The sequence below is a fragment of the Epinephelus lanceolatus genome, chromosome 14, assembly GCF_041903045.1.
Source record: "Epinephelus lanceolatus isolate andai-2023 chromosome 14, ASM4190304v1, whole genome shotgun sequence".
Taxonomy (NCBI): Eukaryota; Metazoa; Chordata; class Actinopteri; order Perciformes; family Serranidae; genus Epinephelus; species Epinephelus lanceolatus.
In genome coordinates, this window is record NC_135747.1 from 26,470,092 (window position 1) to 26,491,214 (window position 21,123).

The following is a 21,123-nucleotide window of genomic DNA, read 5'->3' on the forward strand; positions in this document are numbered from 1 at the left end:
ACAATGGCAGCCGCTACAGATCCTACAGACCACATTAACAATGCTATCGAGGTATTTCGCCACTACTCGTGTTAATGGAGAACCAAATTAAGGAAGCTGCTAAACTGGATTTAACGGTGATGCAGCTGGGCGTGCACGACGACGGAGACATTTTAAACGGGCAATGCTCGCTTGTTTTCGGCACCCCCGAGGCATGGATACTAATGACGTCAGATTCTGGGTGAATCGTTGATCTGTACTGTTTGGTTAGGGAAAAATCAAATTCCCTCCCCCTTGTAAATCGCCTTCAATGGAGGCGATGTCAGACTGAAGGTTCTGGGAGCTTCAGTCTGACACTCAGGCTAGATTTGCAGGCTTTAGAAAATTTAGCCTGTGACAGGAGACTTTGGCCACCCACAGGTCATTTCAGAGAGTGGGCGTTACAATTGGCTGTCTGACAATAGTAAATGTGCCTGCTCATCCTTTAGTGAAAGCCTGACTCAATGGCTGAAAATCCTGCAGAAAAAGTTGCTATTTCAGCACTGGCAACACCTGCCTACCCTGCAAAGCAACCCAAAAAAGGAAGATGGAAGGAAGGAAGATAGCGGCTAAGCCTAAACTTAAAGCCACTGAGGGGCTGCATAGACAGGCTACTTACTTATTGATGCATTCGCTGACCACTGCTCATCAGGTGAGACAAAGAGTTCACTTCTTCTTCTTCCTTGATGCATAATTTATTTATCACCACTGTAGTCTTCAAAGAAAACCTTGCAAACGTTCACGAATCTGTGCTCATGAACTATTCAAACTTACAAATTTTCACCATTACATTGAGCACCATACACCTGACTTAACATGGCCCAGCTATGAGGTCAAAAACTATGTGTGCTCCCCCGTCTAGCAACACCTGTTCCTCATTGAATGGTTCCTACCTATATTGGCAGACACCCATGACAATACAGTGACCCCTACAGGACAAATTAGCAGCCTACACACATTTTACACCATGGATGGCTCCTGTATGGACATTTTAATTAGTGAGTCTAAAAGAGTCTGACAGTGAACAAAACACATGTAACTATCAGCAAAGTATTTCAGGGATGGGGAGTAAATGTTGCTAATAGTTTAGCCTTCTGTTAAACGCAGCCAAGGGTTTGCGACTGCAGCTTTATGTTTGCGTTTATGTACCAAGCTAGAGCTTAAAATCATAGTATGTCATCTCAAAGGGCTTTACAGGCACTGTGCTTCAGTCAATGGCTGTAACCAAACAAGAATTTATTAATGACAATGACTGAGGGTGGTTGAATTTGCAACTCAAAGTCAGCCAGTGCAAACCACAGTGTCCAGAGGTCTGATCCTGGACTTCCCAGACTCCCCGCCAGATCAACAGACTTTCTGCTGCTTCCTTTCTGTTGCTGCCAGCGCACTGTGATGCCCAGCACTGGGGTTTGTACCAGATGGATTTGAGTTGCGACGGCCACAAATTGAAGGTCCGCCTCCAGAGCTGCTGCCCGCTCTTCTCCTGGTAGTCTACAGCAGCAGGAAGTAAGGCGGAGGGACTGCGGAGTGTGCTAGCTTGCTAATTCTTGTTTCATTTATGGTTTGATAAGAGAGAGAGAGAGAACAGGAAACAGCAGGAAACAGCCTACCCCAGCTTTTATCACCAGAATAATTAACAATGAAAATATTGTTTCTTGTTTGAGCCCTGACCGAATACGTCAACTTCTGTTCAACTTTAACTCAACAAATGCATTATTCATGTGACTGTAATTTATTATGAATGCTTTTTTTATTGACTTTCTGGTGTGTCTCATCTTTCTTTAATAATGAATTAGAAAAGATGAAGCACTTTTGGAAGTTGTGCCAAAAGCCTGAAGAAATGCAGCAGAGCTCCTGTAATATCTCATCTCTCCTCCCCTTATCCAATCCTCTCTTCCTCCTCACCACTGTAGCCATGGTGACAAAGCTCATCGATTAGATGTCATCCGATTCCAAATCAGCAGAAACAATATATGACAGCAGATGGTAAGCAGACAGAGAGGAGAGCTGAGGGAGGGGACAGGAAAAATAGGGAGCAAATTAAGATTAAAGTACTTCAGCTCATTTGAATTTACAGTGTGTGATTTGTTGGTTACACATGAGGGTTACAGAAACTGGCAAATGAACACGACAGAAGGTAAAAGTGATAGAGGAAACGAGGAGGAACAGACAGTTGGAGCGAAACTTGCAGTAATAGTATCCAAACATAAACACACCAGATTAACACAAACTTTTCAACACTAAAAACAGATCTTGCACAGAGTCTCGACATGAAGTTTGAACTAAAAAACACACTGAAAAACATTTAGCTTAGATTTAGATTTCGTACATGCATGCTCATTTCCACACGTGCACGCATGAGCAGATGAGGAGGAGGAGATGAAAATGTGAGCTCTGTGGCTCTGGCCTTTAAACAGATGGTGTGTCCAGACTGAGACAGACAAGGAGTTAAACCCAGGAGAATTGGTGTAGAAAAGGGGGAGGAGAGGACACAAGAGAGGCGAGATGAAGTGTAGAAGGGCACAGAACATGACAGTCCTCCTGTAATATGTTCACAAGGAATTCGTCTGAAATCAAGTGTTTTTTTGTTTTTTTTTGAGTGAAGGTCCAGTTTTAAGACCGCAGTACGGACTCATCTTGTTTATATTCTTGATGCATTTGGAAATTAAATAGTTCATTAAAAATGTCTGGGTGGGATTTGAAACCTTCAAGCAGTGCATCATTAGTCCTGGCCAGGTGTGAGAGCTTATCCTGTGTTAAGGTTCTGACAGATGTAGAGGGATCAGACATTATCTATTTATTAGACCTACTGTGATACTGTGAAGCGAGGCTGCAGTCAGAGCTGGAGCCTTTAGATAAAAGAGGTTTCTCCCAAAACTGAGATAATGAATGAAACAGGAATTGCTGACTAATATGTGTGTCTCACCCTGATTTAGCCTTTTTTATCATGATTTTTATTTATTTTTTATGTGTTTTTATTATTATTTCAATTTTTATTTTCTTTTTATTTTAATTTTGATTTTGATTTTAATAAATTTTTAATTTTAATTTTAATTTTAATTTTAATTTAATTTTTAATTTAGTTAGTAGTGGATAGTGCCGGCGCCCCACGTACAGAGGCATTGCCTCGCTGCAGCGGTTGAGGGGTTCGAGTCCGGCCTGCGACCCTTTGCTGCGTGTCAGTCCCCATTCTCTCTCTGTTTCCCCATTTCACACACTGTCCTGTCAATTAAAGGCAAAAAGCCCAGAAAAATAATTTTAATTTTAATTATTTATTTATTTACTTGTTTATTTATTTGCATAGCTGCAGTATTTTCTTTGTTGTTTATTAAAGGACAATTAATAAAGTTAGCCAAGAGTGTCTTATTTACATTGCTTAAAAATAATGTCAGCCCAAAGACAGAGGAAGAAAAAGATTTGGACTAATCAGACAACAATCTCTTTTGGTGAAATAATGTGTGTGAATTAAAGACTTCTATTGTTGTTTACTCTGAATATAGTTTTCTTGGTTTTGTCGCATATTTTCATTAATAACAAATGGCTCTGGACTTCATTTCAGCACCAGGAGCTGTCCATGCAACACCCAGCTGCATGGCTCTGTGTTATCAATGGTTAGATAGTAATACATTTACAATTTATATGGTTATAATATATGTAAAGAAAAAGTTAAATGTTTTGATGGACAGAAAGGACGTCTTAATACTGGCAGTGGTTCAGATTTCTCTTTGATCATTGTAGTGTTTGAGGTCAAAGGAAAGGCCTGTCAGCAATACAGACAGACACTGATCATCATTGATTATGGCAAATGTATCGGCTCAAATAACTCATGACAGATTGCCTCATATCATCACATCCATTCATTTTCCTGGAAATTATACCTTACTGATGTTGAAGAAGCTTCAGAGCTGATGATTTAATAGCTGAAGAAGGCCTCAGGAGACGTCAGTGGATCACACACAGTATTTCATGACGACTCAGTCGAGGAGAATCCTAGAGTGTAACACAGTCAAGAGATTTTGCTCAGTTCCTGCATTTAACCCAAACAGTAATCCCTTGCAAATTACTCTACAGTCCCAAATTAGGTTTTTCTACAGTTACTAGCTTTAAATAACAAGCACACTCACCTGGCTCACTCTAAATCACCTCTACTGTCTGCACATATCTAAAAAGAGACTCTCGCCTGTTGAGCCTGGAGCATAGGGCAATCTATCGTCACCTTTACTTTGGGAGCTATGGCAACGGAGCCAGCTAGTTACCCTTATCCGGGCAGCTGTACTCCCTCCTCCACAACTGGGAGACAATAGATGGTATGCGTTTATAACAAAGGTCAAGTAGCCTGACCTCGAGGCCTCTTTTAGGCCTTCTGCTAACCCGACTGTTACCTTAAGTGTAACTATCATCCATTTCCTTTACTGACCGAGGCTAAAGGCTGTAACAACAAACAAAATTCCCTCACAGCTAGGAGCATGACATACTGTAGATTCTGCATGAACAGATATTCTGTCATCTTAAAATGTGCCCTGATTATGATCCAATATCATATATTAGGTACACCTTGCTGGCACCAAGTTGGACCACTTGTTGCCTTCAGATCTGCCTAAATTCTTGGTGTCATAGATTCAACAAGGTGCTGGAAACATTCCTCAGAGATTTTGGTCCATGTTGACATGATAGCATCACACAGTTGCCGCAGATTTGTCGGCTGCACATCCATGATGAGAATCTCCCGTTCCATCACATCCCAAAGGTGCTCTATTGGATTGAGATGTGGTGACTGTGGAGGCCATTGGATTACAGTGAACTCAGAAACCAGTTTGAGATGATTTGAGCTTTGTGACATGGTGTGTTATCCTGCTGGGGGCTTAGCCTGGACCTGTGTCGGGGGAGTCCGGGGGATCCTTCGATGTCACTTCTTCACAATACACAAGCCCTATTTTGATGCTTTTTATGGACTCTGGCACCCTACATTCAAAGTACAAAAAAATCCCAGTCTAAATCAATTAGAAAATTATAGGTGAGCCACCCTGCGTTTTAAGTTGATTGCCATAAGTTGGGTATGACTAAGCTACATTAACCAGACTGAAGAAATGCAAAATCAATCATGTCCTCTCTGAGAAGCTGTGCAAATACTAGTGTTCACTAACAACATCTCCGAGAAATCATCCTCATCTTGTGATCTATCTCTCCTCCTGTGATGAGCAGCGTATCCACTGTGGCATTTTCCCAGTCGACAAAACAAGAAGCGGTCACATCTCGGAGAGAATGATAATGATTTTACCCATATGCCACGGGCTTCTCAATAACCACACATGCTCCCCATGCAGAGTTTACGGTGCCATTTCTAACAGCGTCTGAGGAAACATTTTCCACCGCCGGCACAGAGGTGGAGGCCCTTTGGTGATTTACTCACAATCATTACATTAGTAATGATTAGCACTGACATTTCCCTCTGAGATATGAGCGGATCAAAAACAAAATGTCAGAACAGGAACACCACACCAACACCAGCAGCCTACAAATACAAACTGAACCACAATATCAGGCTTTGCTCTCCTGTGGTACATAAACAGCACACGTGTTGCAATAAAAGGCACTAGATTGAGTAGCCTTTATTAAACTTGGTGCCCATCCCTTTTTTCCTGCTTGGATAAATGAGGTTTTGACACACTCTCGCCTTAATTTTCCCACCCCTGTAACTCTATCAGCACTGGGCCCATTAAAGTGCTGCAAATGGTGAAGCATGTGCTCATGGTGAAATTAACAGTTTATGACCAAACTGGATGTTGTGCACTGTGGTTTACAGATTCCCAGCTACAGGCACGCTGGGCTTTTAAAACTCTCATCAGCAGCTCAGGCTTCACAGATATGACCCAATCTTTCCTCAGACAAACAGTGCAATGAGCTGAGGACACATTTTCTTTCCATTTAGACACAGGTGCTCACTTGACCTTATACTAACAGGATCCAGGAAACTATGGCATCATTGGAAGTAGTTTCACGACTATAATCAACTTACCTTCATCGACATTAAAGCTGCTAATAAGTTCACTGAGTTGTAACCTTTAGAGTGAAACATCCTCACTTCAGACACATCTAACCCATAAAGCTCTACGTGCGTTTCATTTGCTGGGAATTAAGGTGAAAGCTGAGTGGAGTTTCAGACAACAAACGCTCATTATCCCACTGTGTCGTCACTTTTATGGGGAGATAGGGGTGTGTTATCTTGTATCTTGCGCACAGCCTGGCGAGGTTGGAGAACCAGGCAGAGCAACAAGCCAGAGCGTCACTTGCTGCAGGATGTGATGCGCATCTGACACCATGACGGACAGGGACGAAGACGAGCGGGACTGCAGAGCTCTTTCTCCAGAGGTCAGACCAAACCCCATGTCCTGTTTTGAAGCACTTTGATTTATTTTTATTTTGAACTAAATCCAAACAAAAACAGGCTGATGGAGAGATAGCTTTACGCACAGGTACCTGCACTGACTTTAATATGTGCCACTCTTAAATCAGTTGTCTCTGTTTTCTGAATGTGCAAGGTAAGTTCAATTTCATGTTTAGCTACTTATGCATTTCTGCTCAGTCTTTGCTCTGCGGCGCAGTTTCGGGGGTTTAAGCTGTTTAAATAGACTTTGCAGTAGTTTTTTTTGTACTAGTTTTGCAAGCGTAAAATGCGAAACTTGAATCATAATGGAATTCAAACACACACACACAAATTAAAACAGAAAATAAATCCTACCTTTAAAGCTCCTGCTCGTTTGAAGAAGGCACTCCATCTGCTGAATAAGAAGCTCGGCGCAGATAAAAGATTTTCCTTAAACAAAAAGGTAAAATTCCAAAAACATCTCCATCCATCTCCACAGATGAAGTGATTCCACCTGGCAGAATATGTTCACCTCGCCAACGCTTGTTTATTGCATTTTTCAGCTGTTTTGTGATGACAAAAGCTATTGATAATGGTTTATAAGTCGAACTAGTTGTTGTAGTCTTAATATTGTTTCAGCACCTCGGACAGCGCTGATTTTGCCAGCAGCAAATGTGTAGATCCGCCACCAGGGGGCAGCACGAGCCCCTCATATTTCAGAGTCCTTTGTCCCTTATCTTTGCATTTACAATTAAATCTAAATCTTGTTATTAAAGAGGTGGCAACCAGAGATGTAATGAGCACAAGCAGACTGTTATCATAATGGATATCAACAGCTTAATTGTATATTTTCGAAATAGCCCATCATATTAATTTCTGTCTTATAAAATAATATATGTTGCAGGTAGTGTAAATCAAGCACAGACTAAATTAAAAGTTAAAAGTAAGCCACTGTCAGAGTTTAAAAGCTGGTTAAAGTTTGAGATCCTCCATCTACGTGAGATGCCATCAGTGGAGGAAGAACTCCGAACTTTTACTTTCTTAATTCATTAAAACTAGTAATACCACAGTGTAAAAGTACTCACTCAGATACTCAATACTTAAGCCATGCCTTTGAAATGTTACTTTAATAAAAGTGCAAAAATATAATAAGAGAAATATAATATTATAAGAATATAATAAGAGAACCAAAAGTAAAAGTACTCATTTAGCAGAATAGCCAATTTCAGATTAATATTATTAACTATTGCTAATAGTATTATTTTATTTGTGCACTCATGCATGCATCACTCTATGTATACATTTATATTTTTCAGATAGATAGATAGATATTAAGTGGCCCCTGGCCCCCCGGGTAAAGCAAGTTGAGAATCCCTGATGTAACTGCTTCACTGATTTGGATATGTGCTGTATATTGAGGTATTTGAAGGTACAAATAGCCCTTACACACTTATACCATTTCATTTCCACTGAATGTAACATCACATCTAGACTCTTAAACTATTAATATCACATGTGTTTATATTGCCATTTAAAAAAAAGGTGAAATATCAGTGGTAACAAGGAGACATGTCTTTATTTAAGGATGTATATGATATTCAGTAGAATGCAAAATATAATACAAATATAATGTTTATGAATTAGCGGTATACAGTAGCAGAAAATCGAAATAATCAAGTAAATACCTCAAAATTGCACTGTACACATCTGCCTTAAATAAATCCACTGATGTAGAGCACATTGTGCATGAAATAAAATTGCCTTGCCTAATAGTGGTATTGTATTTGTCCACATTAGTCATAAAGCTAAAACTGTATAATTTCCATGCATCTCTGGAAGTATTTTATTGACTTCTACTATTTTTTCTTCAGGATCTTTCCAGTCTGAGGTCAGAAGAATGATGCTCAGTCCTGACCAGCCTGAGTCCAACCTGCCCTGGGGACAAACAGACACAGAGACCCTTCTGGACACTTTCAATGTGCAGTGTGGGTCCGTGCCAGCTGAACCTAAGGATGGAGAGGGCAAGGCGCGCTCCTTGCACGTGCCCAACCTCAGCAGAGAGGAGAAGAGGAGGAGGAGGCGCGCCACAGCTAAGTATCGATCAGCCCACGCCACCAGAGAGCGTGTCCGTGTGGTAGCCTTCAACATGGCCTTTGCAGAGCTGAGAAAACTGCTCCCAACACTTCCACCAGACAAGAAGCTGTCCAAGATTGAGATACTGCGACTGGCGATTTGTTACATCTCCTACCTCAACCATGTGCTGGATGTTTAGGACCAACGGGAGGACTGAGGCAGGATGTTTGGAGGAACGATATCTGGATACTGATACCAGGAGATCTGAGGAATGCTCAAATAATAAGATTATAGGGTTCTATTAAACTAATGTCACATTGCTGACTACTGTATACATACCAATTACAGTGATGTCACACTGATTTTTTTATCATGGGAAACAGTTGCAGGACTACAGACACACTGTCATCTAAAAGTTGAAAAGTCGTATGTATTTGTGTCGCCAAACTACTAAAACATTGCAGTGCTTGACCGTTAATTTGCTGCCTTGTCTCTCAGTGTGACTTCCTGTTTGCACCAATTTGTAAATATATTTATTTCAATTACACAAAAAGGAATCTATTGGACCTTTTTTTGTGCTTTCAGTGGTGCAATTCAGTCACAGCTTAAGTAGCATTTGAAGCTTCCGTATGTTGAAAATAAACTGTGACAGCTAAGAAATTTTTAAGGAACTTGTTTGGTGCTGCTTTGATCTCAGTTATCGTACAGTATGTTTCTGATCTGATTTGTTGGCTTTATCAGTTTTATTTTACGTCCTCTAAAAACTTTTTTGTTTCCCCTTTTTATTTCAAATAACACCATTAAAGGAGCAGTTTGTAAGATTTAGGTGGACATAGTGACATCTAGTGGTGAAGATTGCACATTGCAACTGGCTGAGACTCTCCAAGTTAAGCCTGATTTATGGTCCTGCGTTAAATCAACGACGTCGCTACGTCGTAGGGTACGTGGCTACGCAGAAGGCTCGCTGTAGCCCCCGGCGTAGCCTGACGTGCACCTCCCCAAAAATGTAACTACATGTCGAGGCAACGCAGACCCAGCACAGACCGAGAGGGCTGTGATTGGTTTGTTTGGTAGCAACGCATTTCCGGTTCCGTATTTCCAGATTGCGCCATCCCCGCCACCTTTAAACATCTTCTGTTGCGATGTAGATGTTGCAGTATTAAGGCCCATTTATGCTCAACGTTCAATACGGATATGGATACGGACCGATACGGACCGATACGGACGGAGCCGCCTGTCCGTGCTCCGTGTTCATTTCTCTGTGACCGGAAAAGCCGGAAGCTAAACAAAGAATCAACTAGAGACGATGATAACCATTCAGGAAAGGAACGCAGCCTCCTACCGCTCTAGCGGTGAATTGCACCGCGACGAAATGGAGTGACGGAGAAGTTCGAAGGGTTCACGACGGCGTCACGGCAACGACGTAGGTACATCGTAGGTACGCCGCAGGACCATAAATCAGGCTTTAGAATTCCTTCAGTGTTCATCTTTCGAGAGGTTTTTACCATCAGCCAAAATGTCTACTCCTCTCCACAACAAACAGATGTGTATACCAGTAAAAACACAAAATGCTAGCCCAGCACCTGCTTATGTGTGTTTACCTCTCTTATAACTTAAGATCCAGACATTCAGGAGGTGTTAACCATGAGCTAATTTAGTTGTAGAGGTCCCTTCCTCTCCAAAACAAACACACCCAGCGATTTCAACTGGTAAAAACACTGAATAAAGCAGTTTCACTTTTAAAACAATCAGTGTTTTCCCCATGCTACTTGTCACAGAAGGGCTGCTAACTACTTGGGTTGATTTGAAAATGCAAATGGATTGTCCTTTCTGGGCCACTGTAGAAACATGACAATGCAACATGGTGGACTCTGGACAAGGACCTGCTCCCTATGTAGATATCTATAGTTATTATATTCAGTTTCTGCCAGTATATCTGCCTAATTCCTACACACTGGACCTTTAAGGGAAGCTACCACACAGGCTGTTCCTCAACCTCAGGTTAGAGGTTTCTCTCGGTCTGGATGGGGCAGGTGTTTCTCCAGAAAAACCAAAACAACCACATTACAGCCACCCGTCTGCTCCCTCTCTTGGGACTCACATGCACATACATACAAATGAGACAGTAATGTGAGTGTATATACGTATATAACAACCACTTATCACTGTGGACAACAGTGGCCGTGAGAGTGGGCCAAATATACATTTTAAAATATTCTGCAAAACATTTTGGGTGATGTTAGATGTGCAAGATTGTCCTACAACCAGCAGCCCAGAGTCAAAGTCTTTCATGACAAGTCTACGAATTTCTATTTTAAAAGAAAGTAGTTTTGATGATTTGATTAAGATTACCAAATGACATTAAGAAAAGCAAACTGCCATTATATGTTCTGATGCCTCACATCAGCAGTGTCTGTAAAGCAGCACTTGCCCTTTTTGCCATTTCAATTAGCCACATGAGAATATACATGGTCACACTGAACATTTGAAGGCTTCCTCAGTGCTTTGACACACTGCCTCTGCTTTGCACATTACCAAAATATGCCTTTTATATTTTTTAAATATGACATCAGGCAGTGGGCACGAGTTCCCGCATTTCCCTTTGATTTCTCCCTCCATTAGTCAGGCGCTGTCTGCGCTCCCTCTCCCGTCCCTTTATGAGAGTCTCTGCGGTGTAATGTGGCCCAAGGGGCTCGAGGTATTGTTCATGTCCACTCCAGCAGCAAGAGTGACAGCCCTTTGTCTACACACTGCACATTACACACACTACACACTTGGTCTACACACTGGATACAATAGGTATGTTGGGGAGTGGAGGCAGAGAGGCCGAGCCTAACATCAGATTTTAAGATAAATGGGGCAGGGAAAGTTGTAAAGGAGACGGTTATAAATATGCTGTGTAGTTTTATCCAATGTGGGTCAAATACTAGAACTAGGTGAGAACTGTAGGCTATTTAAGTCTACATGCAGCTCTGTCACACACCACAGACTGTGTTTGGAAGGAGCAACACTGCCCTCTGATGGAGCCTCATCAAGGGAAGTTTAACTGTAAAAAGTTTATCCTCTTTGCATAAATATCTCGTAGGAAATCTTGCACTTTTTTTCGTTGGTAAAAGAGGCCTTTCCTAAAATATATTTGAGACACTTGTATGGGCATGTTTATCTGTAATGGTTGCATACTCTGCTGAGTCATTTTTAATATTGGTAGTACGTTTATCAATAGCAAAAATATATCAAAAGATCTAATTAAAAACTCATACAATTCGTGTAGCATAATCCAAGTGTCAGTTATCCAGTCATATGCTCAGTACTTCCCTAAAAAAGGGAACCCTTTCCAGCAGGGAACTGAGCTGAAAGTGAGACTTACTGTATCTACACTCTCATCAAAGCCAGACTCCACTGACAAAAATAGTAATTTTACCTCACTGAACAAGAAGAGCTGCTGGTCTACCACTGCCTCAATCAGTAATTTTGTTTGTAGTTGTGTGACTTCGATGTTTTAAAGGGTTAGTTTGCACTCGCCAAGGTCACGCAATAACACCAAAAAACTAACTGATTGAGACAGCAGTAGATCAGCAGCTAATAAGCTTAGCAAGGTAAAATTATTGTTTTTGTCAATGGAGTCTGGCTTTGAGGAGAGCATAGACTTTCACTTTCTGTTTAGTTCTTTTAGCAAAAATGCATGTGTTCGGGAAGTACTGAGCATACAACTGGATAAATGAGACTTGGACTGTACTACCTTACCTTTTGATATCGTTTTCCTGTTGTTAAATACAGACCCCAATGACTTAAATTCATCAAGGATGTTGTCTGTTTTTGGACTCTTGCTTCGCCATGGAGACATGTAAGAAAAGCAAAGTTTTCTTCACAAATTCAACACAACACAGGGTGAGTAACTGTTATACAAATGGCCATTTGAAGTTAAGCATTCCTGTAATTTCATCTGGCATCTGAGGTGTAACAATATTTATGCCATCATTATGCCTACATCAGTTACAGTGGGTCCTAAGCCAAGTCATGGATGAAGGGGGAGTTATTTCCATTCAGATGATATTAAAGGTTATAGCTACATGTTTTTTGTGTGCCTTGAGTCATTGAAAACACTGCTTTTTTTGCATTTAGCAGCTGCTCTGGAGCTTTTGATCATATCACATGAGATTCATCAGCAATTAGTTTGCTCAGTTGTTATGAAATTAAAGGCATTCTAATGTCCATTTTGTTCACGCTGGCTAAAAAATGTGCATGAAAAGGGAAATTTGATCGGCTGAAGATTTGATATCATCGAAATCCCTAGAGCAGATACAGAATGGATCTTGGGGTGATATTTATATGTGAACTGCTGTAAGGTCAGAAATAAATTTCAAGGCACAACATTGCTAAATTGTGTATGACTGATACTAATGACGCAAACATCTTTTAAACACGTAGGGAAGTGTTTATTTTCCCTACAAACTGCACCTGTTACCACCATGGCCTATCTTGGCCTTTTTTCCAAGGTGCAAAAGTGACTGTTTTCATTTTTTTTTAAAAATGGTGTTGGTCCCTTAAATGTTGTCTCTGTCATCTGGCCAGAGATGGAATGTCCTAACTTAGCCAATTTGTCCGAATCACAAGGCATTTAGGGCAGATTTTGCCCTGCAGAGTCCAGAGGTGACACATCTTGACCCCTTACTGGCTTAGTTCTGCTCTAATATTGTTTGGCACCAAATTTACAGAAACTACATTTCTTGGGTGACACTTATCAGGTGAGTAATATGGTAATCAAATGCAGGTGGGACCCTCTTCTCAAGACAGCCTCAAAATCAGGGGCTGCATTGATAAAGAGTTGCTCCTATTGACAAAATTGACAAAAGAAAATCCTTAGAATAATGACATCTTCTAAGAATTTCTCCTTAAAGTTAAGCCTAGGTCCTGGTAAAGATAGAAGTTATTCATACAGCATCTTAGCCCTAAAGGTGAAAAAGTGTTAGGAGTAGAGAGGTGGGCTTTTAAGAGGCTTGGGAGTTTCTTAAGCAGAGGAGAAAATGGTGGAAACACACAGAGATAGGAGAAATATTCTCCAAACAATGAATGACAGTGGGGAAATGAAATGCCACAGATTAGATCATGCAGGAAAAATATTTGTGGTTGATCTCATTAGGGATACACACACATTTCCCGCCGAGTGCAATAAAGCTATGACGCCAGAAACAAAATGATCACAACACTAAGATATTTGGAAAACTGGAAAAAATGCAACAGTGATGACTTCTGTTTTAACCTCTCATCAGCAGAGTGATCACACCAACAATGACAACACTTTCACATTCAGCAGTTCATTTGATTTCCACTGGGTGTCCACACCTTGCAGGCTCACAAAGGGTTGTGTCTCTGACAACTAGTGATGTTACAGCTGATACTGCAGTCCCGAGGCCTGTGTCGAGCAAAGGGGGCGTGTCCAAATGAAGCCCGTGTCGAAGCCCGTATCGTTTTTCAGGATATCACGTGACCAAAGACAAATGACGCCCCGTTTCTCTGGAATCACGTGACTGCCTCGTTGTGTGATTCGAGTCGGGAAATACATGAAGTGTTTTGCGTGATCCGAGGTGATTCTGAAGATCGTTAGGTGCAGAGGATTGAGTGACCCAGTCACACAAGCAATCTAACCTTTTGTGGACACACACACACACACACACACACACACATATATATACATATATATGTGTGTGTGTGTGTGTGTATGCACTTTATTGATATACCACGTTCAGGATAGATTCATTTCATGTGGCTTTACAATACCTCATAGGGGGATTCTGACGTAATCATCATCATTAAGCATCATTATGTGTATGCCAGATCCACTGACATGTAGCCCACATGTAATATCACAGTAGGACTGCTGTACATCAAATGACCAGCAGATGTCAGTACTTCTAAGTGAGCTGTTAAACGGGGCTTCGTGTGATCAGCCTTTTGGCGAAGCAATCCGCCTGAAAGATTCGACACATTCACGGGGCTTCATCACACCATCACTACTGACAACCAATCACATCTGTTGAAAGAATGCATCATACCTAGCAATAGGGTCAACCACACCTCTGCAGTAAGGTAAAAGTTTCTGCACATCCTTGCTCAGAGTTGCTCTGAGAACTTTTCTAAATCACTCCTAAGCTAGGACTCCTCACTATGGTAATGGTTAGGCTAAGTTCGGAGCTCTCTGGGAGTACTCTCAGAATGTTTATGAATGCAGCCCCAGGTATTGAAGCAGGACCCACCTTAAGGCTGTTATTACGTCAGGAGATACTTTGCTTTAGTAGTGTATACTCAACGTATTCCCAAAACAAAATTACAACAAAACAGCTGCCATACACTGAACTTGGTGATCTTGAGTTCGAAGGCACTTACCACGTTCCTGATTGTGGTCATCCAGCCTTGCAGGTGTTTAATGGCTTAGGTGACAACTGATAATGTTTTAGGAAAAATCACTAAGATAGTTCTCGAATATTTCTTTTATTATTATCCACTTCATGCATCTACTTGTTCTTCCTTTTTAAAAAATCCAGACAATGAATATGCAGATTTCAGAAGTTAAAGTGCTGGACACAAGATGTCTGCTTCACAGAAAAGTCAATTTTCTGTGTATGTGCATAACGGTTTTAAGTTTCCACATCATACATGTTTGAATTGCATTTTGGACTACACTGGCTTCCATATAGAGCTCTAGAGCAACTAGAGCTGGAGCTCACTGTGAGCACAGGTTCTCTGTTTACTAATGAATTTATGATCAGTGAGAAATATCTCAGATTGTTTAAATATGCTGATGAAATGGTCTTAGTTGGTCTTTAATAGCAAACAGACCCATCAGGTGTAGTTGCCCACCTGGCCCACACTACAGCCCTTCAAACATGGTGTCGCATCAGCAAATTAGAGATTAATGTGGCCAAGACTAAAGAATTGATGTACCCAACGATTGTTAAGAGTGTTTTACCTTTTCATCTTCCTGTCTGGTATGCTCACCTTACCTCTACATCCAAGAATAAACTCTCTAAGATTGTGACAATAGCAAGTTAAATAGTTGGCAAGCCACAGAAGCCCTTGACCCAGCTCTTTACAGGAAGGACAAGGAAGAAAGCGATCTATCTTAGCCATCTTGGCAGATAGCTCCCACCCTCTCTTTAGCCAGTTGGAGCTTTTCAGCTCCGGGAGGCACTATAGAGTCCAACCAAAGGCAACCAAAAATGTATTTAAGAAGTCCCTCATCCCAAGTGCAATTGGTATCCTTGACTCAACAAAGTGACTGATGAGTTTTGAACCACAGACAGACAATGAGTTGATCTAATGTGTTCAAGTGTTTTGTCTTTTAAGGTGAGCACAGAGAAGCTTTCCCCCTTCAGCAGATGAATGTGATCTTCTGTTGTCAAACTCTGCACATACATCATTCGGAAAAGCAAAGCTCAAACATCCAAGTGACAATAAAACACATTTTTATACAGAGGGTCTTTAACTCTGATTCACAGGAAACATGCACCAACTTCCTGCTTCTAACAGGTCAACATCTCTCCTAAAGGACGACCTCTTGTGGGCTGCAGCTGAAAACACTCGTTTGATTGCACTTGAAGAGTATTGTACCTCCATGCTGCCTCTCTCTCTGGTGCTGGGAACCACAATGGCCAGGCTCGTATGAGGGAGCTGCCCCTGTCACTACAGCACCCTCAGCAGCAGCAGCAGCAGCGGCGGCGGAGGCGACGGCGTCACCGAAACACTGACACCGAGGCGCAAGCGGAGGAATATGACACACATCTGAGAAAAGAAAGGTAGGTGAATGAACTGATCATCGCGATGCTGCGTTCATTACACCGTGTATACCCTTGCCAGAAGCCTGAGACACAACCCCTCGCAGGAATTACTGATGAAGTTCAATGCTGCCGTCGTGGAAAAATGGTTTCCTCCTCATCAGACAGATGTAGCCTTTAGTCCTCCTAACCTATATTTATGTGGGGCTGATATTGCAGTTTATATTTATAAACTGTCTCAGTGTCTGTTATGTGTGGATAAATATATAGAATCATAATAATGCATGCATTATTTGAGGTGATAGCAGCTTAGTGTGGTTAATGGTGATCAGGATGCGACTGAAACCAGATCTATTGTAACCGAAACTGCAGCTGTGTAACAGAGAAGTAACATCACATCCCATAGCTCCTCTCTCTCACACCCAGGAGCCTTTAAAATAAAGGGCGTATTGGATGCAGCAGGGTGATGGTGTGTATCGCCATCATCAGCAGCTGTCTGGAGAGCGCGCACAGGGCACAGCTGGATGAGGTGTTACTATGACTGCTTTACGTGCCTCCTCTGACACTGCCCCTCTCACTAAGAGTCATGATGCTGCAGTGAAACTGTGCAGCCCTATTTATTATTGATCAGAGCTGATAGGTCCTGTGCAGAGAGGTGTAAAGATAAAGACACTGGCAGGTATGGGAACCCCTTGAATAAATGAGTCATCCCCCCCTGGAAGCTATTCTCGCCAGATGATCAAAAGAGAGTCCCAGCAATGCTTTTTGTCATTGTTCTCCTTTTAAAGCATGTTTTTCTGGCTGGCAGGGCAGAGTGCCACAAGAGCGGTGGAAAGTGGAGCTACCTTTAGTCTACAGAGGAGCATTAGGATCCTGCAAAGCTTGGATAGAACGCTGTAATGCACAACGCACTGTAGGGTAGTGTACTGTAGTGTATTTACAGGCATAAAAGCAGTGCTCTTAAAGTAGGAATGCACCGAGGTATATCTCTCACCACCTCGCTCCTTCTCCCTCTACTGTACTTTTATTTAGTTCCACATGAGCGGATCGGGGGGACTAAGTTTGCATTCCAGAGAACTGTGTCAGGTCTTAACTTTCTCCTTTTACTGCGGGGTGTGTGTGCATGTGTGTGTGTGTGTGTGTGTGTGTGTAAGAGCAGCAGGGTGGGAGTGGCTGAGACTCTTTCCAGTCACTCAAAGGTCACAGGTTTGCTCTCTGAACATATCTGACAAATACCTTTGTGCCAAGAATCAGATGTCACAGCAAACAATGAAAGGAAAATACACAGGAAGCGAGCTCCTAATGAGGTCCGCTAAACAACAAAACATGACGTTTCCATGAGATTTTCATCTCTCTGCATCTTCGGCTCCATTCATGAGATTTTTAGTCACTTAACAGGGATGTTTTAATATGTTAATCAGCAGCTGCTCCCCTGGGTTATCTGGAGTCCATGGAGGGATTGGAGATTGTTATCACTATAAATAACACTGGCACACAGTGTGTTTGATGTCAAAGAGGTCTTATGCAGCTTACTGGACTGTGTTACTCACGTGTGTGTCTGTTTGTGATTTATTTGCCACTTTCAAAGAATATTTCTTATCACACTAAAATAATAATAATAATAATATAATATAAGACCATCTTAACCAAGACCAGAAATGTATTGAGACTGACAAGACCAAGACTCTGAGGGGTTAAGACGAAGTCAAGACCAGACTAGTGCGAGTCCCACACTGCATGACGCACTTACGATAAAATGTGAAATATGTAAACCAGAGGCACTTCTCAAATTGATCTGAAAGATCCACAATGAAGATTCCTCTTTATTCATGTCTTTTATTGGGATATATGTGTAAACAGTACCATGAAGAATAAAATAATCAAATGGCATTGCAAAGGTGATTTTATGTCCTTTATTTTCTATGAGCAAAGAAATACGAACACTAAGGAGCTGAAATAAACTTAACCATCTTTATTTAACACACCAGGCAATTTAGTGATATCCCTGCAGCTGTGGTAAAGTCTGCTTTCTCTGACAATGAAACAAGACCAAGTAAAAATGTGGTCGAGATGACGACTCCGAGACGAGGCCAAGGCCTTCAAAAAGTGGTCTGGTGACCAGTTTCAAGACCAAGAGTGATCTCAATTACTACAGTACTGCTATTTGGGGTTTTTTGAAGTCTCCCGTGATAGTAAATTGATCATCGTTGGCATTTGAACTGTTGTTTGGATGATACAAGTCATTTTAGGATGTCGCCTTGGGCTCTGGAAAACTGTGTCACTATAAATAACAGGGCATAGACCAAACAGATAATCAGTCACTAAAGAAAATAATCAGCAGATGAATCGGAAATGGAAATAATCATTAGTCGTGGCCCTAGAGTAATATCCGCTGTATATGTCGTAGATGAGGTTTTGTAGTTTGTAGATTGCTTTGAAAAAGGGAAATAAACTAACACAGCAGACTGCCAGCTGCTGCATCTGGCAGATTATGGCATAATGCCACCAGGGCAGGGCGCACATGAAGGAAGGAAGGCACAGGGGCTAATGGGTGTGAGGGAGGGCACAGATGCCATGGTAACCAGGCCTCAGCATGTGCTGTAGATGAGCTACGAGACTGATCCGTGCCATTTAGGGTGCCAGCACTGCATCGGGCACTTCAACGGAATCTCATATTCCACACCTCTTTTCTCTGCCCAGATTGGAGGCCAAAGTCTTTGCAGCCAAGGACATGGAGCTAAAATCCCACATTCTTATCTTATGATTAATTGATGAGTTGAGTCAGCGGGGGGGAAATGCTGCAAAGAACCAAACCTATCGGATTCTACAGCTCTCCCCATGGACTCCCACACATATTTGCTGCGATGGTGCTGTCTTGTTATATTCTCCCTTTTGGATAAAGCAAAAAAAATCCATGATACTATCCATGGGTGTAGTTACAGTAGCTCCCACTGTGCCACAGCCTCCATCCACTAAACAAACACGTTAATGAGTGTTTGTTTTACATTAGTGTCACTTTCTGCCCTTGTGAATCTCTTCCTGGTGCAGCCAACCAGAACGGTCTACTGTGAGGCTACTACGCCTCACTAGAGAACCCATTTTCCACGCAGAGTCCCTCACAGGGGACTACCGCATTTTTTGGATGGACCGACTCAAAATAAGCGTGCAGCCGCTCATCTCAGATGCACCTTGTTATGCTTTATTCATAGTTATCCGTTGGTTTGTAACTGATAGTTTTTCTTACCCCGTGGCTGCGATTTTCCACATGGCCTGGTTCACTATGCCTCTTCATGCTCGCCTCGTGGATGAGTGGCTTCTCAGAGGAATCATCTTGGCCCACATACCACTGCCACGCGTTCAGAGATCAGCACTCAGGGGGTTAACAGCTTTTATTCAAATCAGTGGCTTATTCATTTAACCGTACTGGCGATGGATGTGGTGAGAAGCCATTGTTTGCTCTTTGTGCCCTCTCACTGTGCCACCCCCCACACTCACCCTCTCATACACAAATTTACTCTCAGCGGGGGTGATTGATTATTGCTGCTAGACGGGGCCTCCTGCTCCTGCCTCCGGTGTTGCCAAGGCAACAGTGGACGCTCCAGATGTGGGGTAGAGATGAGAGATATGACTTTCTCTCTGTCAAAACTCTGGTTTGTGTTTAAAAATTGATGCTGCAACATCAGCTTTGATGCTGCGAGTGGAGTGCACCAGTATGTTCGAGTACAATATTTATTGAAGCCCTGTGTATATGTACAATCCTGCCTCGTTCAGCATATGTTCCCCTGCTCTCAATAGCATACATGGCTGTATCAGTGGAGACTGATGCCCTATGCATTTTGTCACCACGCCATCATTTGCAAATTCTAGCTCCTGTCTGACACATGTGATCCCACAGACAGACAGTGGTGATGTTATTACATCATTTATATGCATTGTATGACACTCCTTAATGGAAAATCTGTGGTTTCTCATATGCGCTGTCCACAAGTCTCATGATGGGTAATGGAAGGAGAGAAAAACATTCAGCCCTGTCTGCATCATCTTAATGGAAATCAGCTACATTGTGTCTTCCTCTAAACATTGTTTTCAGAGCATGATCTCAACGCCACTGCGAGGATTCACATCCTAATATGCTGATTGGACTATTTCACTGTTTATATGCACCATTGGCTCCAGAGATAACAAATAGCCTGTAAATGACAGGAGAAGAAGGAGAGTAATTCCGGTTAGTAAGATGAGACTGGGCTGCGGATGTTGATTGGCAGGCGGTTGTCAGGACAACAGCTGGGAGACAGACAGAGTGTAGATTGAGGTCTAAATGAACGGTCATGCATGGTGAAGCCCTGAGACGTCCCTGTGCATTACACAGCATACATTAGGGCCCAGAGAGTGAGTCTAGTAGATTCAGGGTGCTTTTTATTATGCTTACATGTCTCCTCACTTCCCTCATCCATGTCTCATCCTCACATCTTGGCTCCTTCCAGCAAGGATGTGACAGAGAGATGTGAAGAACAGAGGTGTGGGATACACCAGTGTAAGCTCCTCTCTCCGAACTCCTCGTCTCCTCGAGATGCATTTAAGGGATTGAAAGAGGTTTGGCAGAGGGAGGACGATTTCTGGGTCACGGGAGGAGAGAGAGCTCAAGGAAGCATAAGTTAGTATAATCAAAATCACCCTCAGTCTGATCTTCATCATACATTGTGTACATTGGGTATTTTCTAAGTGGACTGCAGTATTTCTTATTTGGCTTGAGCACTTTCTATAAGATGCTATGTTTACTTGTCATTCTGCTCTCAATATTGTTTCAGTTATCACATTTGGAGCACATACCTTATCATATCTTCTAGGAGATTGCTGCAGGGATGTTGTTCTTTCTGTGAGCTGATGCAGAAGTTT

General features: G+C 42.0%; 2 protein-coding genes across 3 annotated transcripts in view; both read left to right on the forward strand.

Annotated features, from left to right (window-relative positions):
* The first annotated feature begins 6,269 nt into the window (after positions 1 to 6,269).
* On the forward strand, positions 6,270 to 11,347 carry LOC117251754 (helix-loop-helix protein 2-like). Its single transcript, XM_033618281.2, has 2 exons — positions 6,270 to 6,387; positions 8,254 to 11,347. Exon 2 carries the CDS (start codon positions 8,280 to 8,282, stop codon positions 8,652 to 8,654), a length of 375 nt encoding a protein of 124 aa, XP_033474172.1. The 5' UTR covers positions 6,270 to 6,387; positions 8,254 to 8,279; the 3' UTR covers positions 8,655 to 11,347.
* A 4,677-nt stretch (positions 11,348 to 16,024) lies between these two features.
* LOC117251805 (vang-like protein 1) overlaps positions 16,025 to 21,123 on the forward strand; it is a 28,675-nt gene continuing 23,576 nt past the window's right edge. The window contains exon 1 of one of the 2 annotated variants that reach the window (XM_033618360.2): positions 16,025 to 16,248. The gene's annotated coding sequence lies outside the window, so the exon portion shown is untranslated. The remainder of the gene's footprint in view (positions 16,249 to 21,123) is intronic. The other variant, XM_033618359.2, reaches the window with a different exon arrangement.

Bases quoted from the DNA above. Each gene is read 5' to 3' on its own strand.
- LOC117251754 (XM_033618281.2), top strand. From the start codon at position 8,280: ATGATGCTCAGTCCTGACCAGCCTGAGTCCAACCTGCCCTGGGGACAA.